At 41.3% G+C, this 6723-nt stretch overlaps 1 protein-coding gene across 2 annotated transcripts; it reads left to right on the forward strand.

Annotated features, from left to right (window-relative positions):
* The first annotated feature begins 2160 nt into the window (after nucleotides 1-2160).
* Nucleotides 2161-6172, forward strand: LOC105040114 (transcription factor PHYTOCHROME INTERACTING FACTOR-LIKE 15). Of its 2 annotated transcripts, none has more exons than XM_010916494.4 (8): nucleotides 2161-2992; nucleotides 3162-4320; nucleotides 4405-4506; nucleotides 4611-4676; nucleotides 4774-4839; nucleotides 4933-5448; nucleotides 5558-5672; nucleotides 5747-6172. In XM_010916494.4, the coding sequence occupies exons 1-7, from the start codon at nucleotides 2898-2900 to the stop codon at nucleotides 5576-5578; spliced, it is 2025 nt and encodes a 674-aa protein (XP_010914796.1). In that variant the 5' UTR covers nucleotides 2161-2897; the 3' UTR covers nucleotides 5579-5672; nucleotides 5747-6172. The 2 variants fall into 2 exon arrangements, with proteins under 2 accessions (XP_010914796.1, XP_010914797.1); XM_010916495.4 differs by having other exon boundaries at nucleotides 2697-2992; nucleotides 5562-5672; nucleotides 5747-5775.
* Nucleotides 6173-6723: the final 551 nt, after the last annotated feature.

Here is a 6723-nt window from a genome sequence, read left to right on the forward strand (position 1 = left end):
GGACCCCCGGGCAGGCCGCAGTAACGGCCACGACTCTGCTCTACTTCCTGCAACAGATTCCGTGCAGCTCCATCACTCCCTGGCAGGCCGCAGTAACGGCCACGACTCTGCTCCACTTCCTGCGACGGATTCTGCGCGGCTCCATCACTCCCTGGCAGACCACAATAATGACCACGATTCTGCTCCACTTCTTGCGACGGATACCACGCGGTTCCTCCACCCTCTGGCAAGTCGCGATAACGGACGCCGCTCCACTCCCCGCAACAGACTCCACGTGGCATGTCCCGGTGATGGCCACGATCCCACTCCACTACTCTTCGCAACAAACTCCTCCTGATTCTGGACAGCCCACTGCCAGACGGTTACAGACATCGCTATCAGTCTGTTGCCCCCTCTGCCTATAAAAGGGGGATCCCAGATACGTTATTCTCTAAGCTCTAATTTCTATCCTAAAATTCTGCTAAAATTTTCGTTCGAGCACTCCATTCTTGTTGAGGCAGAGAACTGACTTGAGCGTCGGAGGGTCTTACCGGAGCAATCCCAACTCCGGTTTAGACTTCTTTTGCAGGTCCCGACGGCGACCGCGACTCTCTCGACTCCAGCTTCTCCGACGCATGCGGATTTTTGCACCAACAGCCACCTTTATAGCCAAGAAAAAAAAAATCATACTTCAAGACTGAAGTAATGATATGTGAGATTTTTAAATGTCTCAAATCTATAAAAAATAAAATTTATGTGTACCATGTAGGTGCATATTCAATTTTTTTCATATTCTAATCACCATCTACTTTTTATATTAATTATTTAAAAAATAGTATAATTTATGTATTACTATCAGTCCGATGTTTTTTTAGAAGGCTACCTCACTAAGTCCCAGGACCTAGCAAAATTTCTTGCAATATCCATCAACATGCATTTTTTTTCCCCCTCTTTTGTTATTCTTTAGGTAGTCTTTATTAAAGGTATATTTGGTTACACTTTTTTGAATTTTAATTTTTAATTTTTTTTAATTAAATAAAAATAAAAAAATAAAAAATATATTTGATAACTATATTGTTATAAAGCAAAAAGCAATGTTTGAAGGCGGTAGGTGAAGAATTCGATGAGAGAGAAGAGTTCATAAAGGAAGAGAAAAGGAGGTGAGAAAGTGAACAGCTCGACGGGGAGAAGGATTCAAATTTTTTATCTTTTAATTTGGCATTTTAGATATGGAGGAGCAAAAAAAAATAGAAAAATAAATTTTAAAAAATAAAAAAAAATATTTTACATATAAAATAATTATTTTAATTATTTTAATTTTTATTTTTCATAAAATTATTAAATATTATTTTTTTAATTTTTATTTTTTTTAAATTTAAAATAAAAAATAATTTTTTAATGACTAACCAAATGCACCTTAAGTTTATAATTGCTCCTTCCAATTTGCCGGGATCAACTATAGCATACCTAATGCTTGCTCTAGCTCATCAAACTTGTACTGTTTTTTTTTTTTTTTTTAATGTGCATCACACAAGCGTTAGCGGCAGCCACTAACTCGCACACATTTGCAGACAGCCAAACAACTCTCGGGACCTTGTTCCAATTTATCCCCATTAGTTTCTCATCATATTTCGAAAAAACAATGAAAATAGAAAGGGCAAACTTGTCCAATCCCATCAAAATCACCATCCCATTATTATAAAAAATCCAAACAGTATTTTCAGTATTCAGGTAATAATTACCAATACTCTAATAGCTAGCATCCAAAAAACCATTTTGCTGTATTCCTGCTAATCCTTTCTTTATTTAGAGCCATTTGTATCCATCACAGATGGGTGAAGATTATTTTAAAAAAAATTCTGATCCCCTTTCCAAAGGCGGCTTAAGCGATGACCTACCTGGTACACCTAGTACAACTATTAACCATAAAACAGCAGTAGTTTATTTGAATCTTCGTAAGAGTGAACTCTCCACCGCACTCTCTGTTAAAAATAATTGCCCAGAGAGAGAGACAAAAGAGGAGTATATTTATCAATTGTTTCCTTTTTACTAGTAACTTTTTATAATGGTCAAATGCTCAGAATGAGGACAGTGGATCTTATCTTTTTATTCTAGAAAGTTCCAGTCACGAGGAGCAAGTTTAGGCCATTGGTTCGTCCCTTAACCGATCATTGCTGCCAGGAGAAAAAGGGTAGGAAAGTAGAGATCTTTAACCTTGTTTTTGGATCCTGAGGATTGACCCAGAGATTGAGAGGAAAATTTGATCTTTTCTCGAAGTCTGTGTGCAGACCATCTGCTTCCAATTACCCAGGAATTTCTGCTGAGAAAAAGCTGGGAAGGCATCAGGGAGCGGAGCGGGAGAAATGGGTACTCTGTTCCTTCTATGTTCCCTTTGGTGATTTCGGTGGGGGGATCGGGAGACTCCGCGACGAAGAGCTGGATTTAGACTTTTTCACTTGATGAGCTTTTGCCTCTATCGGTTTATTTTATTTTATTTTATTTTATTTTGAGATAGAGATTCGATCTTGGTTTGAATTTTTTTCTTCAGTGGTTTTGATTCCCTGTCGGAAAGTTCCAAAAAGATAGGATTTTGACGCAGCTGCGAGATTTCCAAGGAAGAAGAAGATCTAGATATCTATCTTTGCTTTAAACCAGTGTTCCAAGTCAGTAAAATAGGATCATTTTTTCGAAAGAAATATTGAATCTCGGTTGGAAATTCTCTGCACCAGTATATGTTCTCGCCGGAAAGCTTCAACTGGTTTTTAGCTTCTCGGTGCTATTAGATTGGGTTAAATAGGCTTAATCTTTTTCTTTGGGTAATCTAAGGAGTTAGCCGTAGATGCCAGCACATGGAGGGGCCAACTCTCTAGTTACAGTTCTGGAGTCCAACTGAAGAAGTTTCATGAGCTTTGGCAATCATGCCTCTCTCCCAATACCATCAATCGACATCAAAGGATAAGGCGGAAGCCGCACAAGCAAGAATGAACAATTGCTCAGCTGATCTATTCACCATGTAAGTTGGCTTGCCTTATTCCTTGTTTCCATTATTTGTTCGATCCTGTCAGTTTATTCTTCTTGATTCCTTCTTGAAAATCATTTAATTCTTCATGCAATGGTTTAGTTTTATGTTTCACTTATTTGTACTTGTTCTGAAACATTCTGTTCATGGTTTGGGAATGAAGGCCTGATCACGAATTTGCTGAGCTACTGTGGGAGAATGGCTCGATTGTGATGCAGGCCCACCCCAGTAGGCCTAAGAGGAGCTCCTTCCCCACTACCTTTTCTTCCCATGCCGCTGGAGTTCATGAGAAGGATGGCAGGGATGCCGGCAGTCCAAAGGCTTCCCGGTTTGATGCAATGGAACCCATGGTTAATGACTTCTCGCCTGCGGCACCTTCTGCCCATGTTGGCGTCAATGCTCAAGATGATGATATGGTCCCATGGATCAGCTACCCTATCGAGGAACCACTTCCAAAGGATGCTCTCCAGAATGATTACTGCTCGGAGTTCTTGAATGAATTCCCGGGGGCCAATCTGAATTCTCCTTCTGCTTATAACAAGCCCATAGCTACTGATGGAAGCTTTGGTTTAGGGCAAGATATCAGGAATTCCCACAATGTGGAACATGAGCGTGCTTCGAAAGCATTTGCAGAGAGTTCAGAACCCAGTAGGGATAGGACTAGCCACTTGTTCCAATTCTCACAGCATTGCCAGAGTTCAGCTCCAAATTCCGAATCAATAGCTACAGACACTGAGATCGGTGATTGCACGAAAACTCGTCTGCAGAACCCAGATCCTTCAAGTCCCAAGCCACCACAGCTGAATGGTAGCATGCTGAATTTCTCCCATTTCTCAAGACCCACCATGCTGGCCAAGGCCAATCTCCATGGTGTTGATGGAAAGAGAACTGATGAGAAGGCGTCTGCACCCTTGAATGGTAATACTGTGGAGTCGACATTGATCGAGTCTGCTAGTGTTTTCAAGAGTGCTACAGAGGTTCGAGGCCTATCAGCTTCAGTTCCTCCCAAGATGGTGATGCGGTCATCTGTCAAGCCTCCCCAAGAGGTGATTCCTGTCGAGCGGTCAGAGGCTATTTGTGAACAAGATGCTTCAGGGAAGAATAATTCAAAAGTCCTTCCTAACAATGGTAGCAAACCGGCTGATCAACTTGCAAGCTCAAATGTGGCCTTAAGAAGGCATGAAACTGAAAAAGCTCCTGAAGCAGTTGTTGCATCGTCTTCTGTGTGCTCGGCTAATAGTGCAGGCGCAGCATCCAATGATGCTCAAAAGGGAGAAAAGAGGAGAAGTCATGAAGGAGAAGAATCAGGGTACCAGAGTGAAGTAAGTTCGAGATAGAGAACCCTATGAAATTTCTTGCATAGGAGCTTCTTTCTGCAAATTCTTTGACTGGTTGTTTACATATAGGATTTTGAAGATATGTCAGTGGGGTTAAGAAAACCTGCAACCGGACGAGGGACGAGTGCAAAGAGAAGTCGCGCTGCGGAAGTACATAATTTATCAGAAAGAGTGAGCGCACAAGACAACTTCTATTTTCCGCTTGATATTGTTGTCTTTTGATTTGAGCTGGTAATTTAAATGCAGTGTGTATAATTTTTGTTTCATAACAACAGAGGCGAAGGGATAGGATCAACGAGAAAATGCGTGCGCTACAAGAGCTGATACCCAATTGTAATAAGGTAATATATGTTTTTTTAGCCAGTGATGGTCAATGTTATCAACACAGTAGCTGACGTGAAAGAGTTTGCATCGATTTTAAATCACGCAATTTTGAAGACGGACAAAGCTTCAATGCTTGACGAGGCCATCGAGTATCTTAAAACACTTCAGATGCAAGTTCAGGTAAATGCTTTTTTGGTCATGAATGTTCTACTTCTTGGGTTTTTCTCGATGTGGTCTGCTTGCTGAAAGATTTCCTTTCTTCTTCGAACACAGATCATGTCCATGAATAGTGGATTATGCATGCCTCCATTGTTGCATCCTCCTGGTATGCAACACATGCATGCGCCAGCCATGGTTCGTTACTCACCGATGGGTGTAGGGATGGGAATGGGTATCGGATATGGCTATGGAATGGGAATGTATGACATGAATGGCTCCCCTAGTTGCTCGATGATCCCTCTGCCACATATGCATGGACCACAGTTCCCTTGCTCCTCCATTCCAGCATCGCTGGGCTTGCATGGCATGCCTCGATCTGTCAACCATCAGATGTTTGGATTCCCAGGGCAGGGTGGCCCTTTGTCAATTCCCCGGCCATCTCTATTTGGTTCTTTGTCAGGGCTTTCTGCTAGGGCAAACTCGGTGCCTGAGATTACAGCGCCAACAACTTGTCCAATTTCAGCTTCAGATACAGCTCCTACTTCAATTCCAGTGGATCAGCAGCAACAAAACATGGAAGCATTACATGGATCAGGCATCGATGACTCACAGATTCAGACTCCTAATCAGGTATGCACATTTTTCTTTGGCCCACATTTTCTTGCTAAGTAAATGCACTGTCTTTAATAGTTTAATGCCTCAGGTTCACAGCCTCCTTAATTGTGTTTCTTGCTGTCAGGCAGTGAAGAAATTATTTTAACAGACTGCTTTTGGTGAAAATGAGTAATAAAACATAGCATGCCAGGGAAAATGGAGATCTCACCCATGTCTCCGAAAATGGGATTGCACAAAGAGTGAGTTCAGAAATGTTTAGGTACTGGTTAGCACTTCAGTGAAGTACTATTTCCTGACAGTTCTATCATTGCAGGCTATGGTTGGCAAATTTATGGGCATTGCTGGCAAAATTTCTATGAAAGATGCGAACCAACTGAAGCCATCCACCTTGTGGAAATTCATTTTTTGATACAAGACGTTTCATGGTACCTAGAAGTAACGTTTCGGTTTTCAACAGCGGGTGGGCATAACCTGCAGAGTTTTGTAAATTGAGATTTGCAGGATCCATGCGGTGATCATGTATCAGGGAGGATGAGCTTTCAGAGTGTCCCATAGAAGAGTTTTTTACACCTCCGTAGGCACTCCTGACTTGATGCAGCAAACATGTAATCTTCCATAAATTAATTTCGATTCAGAGCTTTTGGTGCTTAATGTAAATTTTCTTGAATCACTTTCTAGAAATTTCTTTATTGGGTCTGTGAACCTATGAATGATGCATCAATGATTGCATTTTATCCAATCACATGCCATCACTTGTTGCAATGTATATATACGTTGAAAAATGCATCCAAATGCAGAACGATTTTTGATTTATTCTTGATACATGGTTATTGCAGTTCCACCCTAGGTGTGCCATCCTGATAAATAGTAGCAATTTTAGTTTCATGCAGGGTCCCTCAGGTTGAACCGTTGAAGTGTCGAGGGTTGATGGGAGAAGATTAGGGACGTAAAGTAGGGAGTCATTAAGAGATTGATCCCATTTTGAAGGATATAGATAAGATCCAGCGGTGATGTTGGACCCATGAACCTGACCACAAATAGATAAGGTCTGGCTTGTTGCTTGTCAGTTGTGTCCATGTTTTTTGGCCTGGAGGATAAGTGCATTTCAACTGGAATGCTGATGTTGGCTTTCACTTTTATGAGGGTGGTCTGTGAGTGTTGGAAAAAGCTGTTGCTTTTAATCTGATCTCAGTACCGTGTTTAAGTTGCTCATCTTCACGAAGATCGGTTCCCTTTCCTGAAAGTACTTCAGTATGACGTTCCAGTGTCATTTTTTTTTTTTGAGAGTAA

Source organism: Elaeis guineensis, chromosome 1 (assembly GCF_000442705.2).
Source record: "Elaeis guineensis isolate ETL-2024a chromosome 1, EG11, whole genome shotgun sequence".
Classification (NCBI taxonomy): Eukaryota; Viridiplantae; Streptophyta; class Magnoliopsida; order Arecales; family Arecaceae; genus Elaeis; species Elaeis guineensis.

Excerpts from the sequence above, each read along its gene's own strand:
- LOC105040114 (XM_010916494.4), top strand. The coding sequence starts at position 2,898 with ATGCCTCTCTCCCAATACCATCAATCGACATCAAAGGATAAGGCGGAA. Across the intron at positions 4,321-4,404 it reads AATCAGGGTACCAGAGTGAA|GATTTTGAAGATATGTCAGT; the intron begins GTAAGTTCGAGA and ends GTTTACATATAG. Across the intron at positions 4,840-4,932 it reads CACTTCAGATGCAAGTTCAG|ATCATGTCCATGAATAGTGG; the intron begins GTAAATGCTTTT and ends CTTCGAACACAG.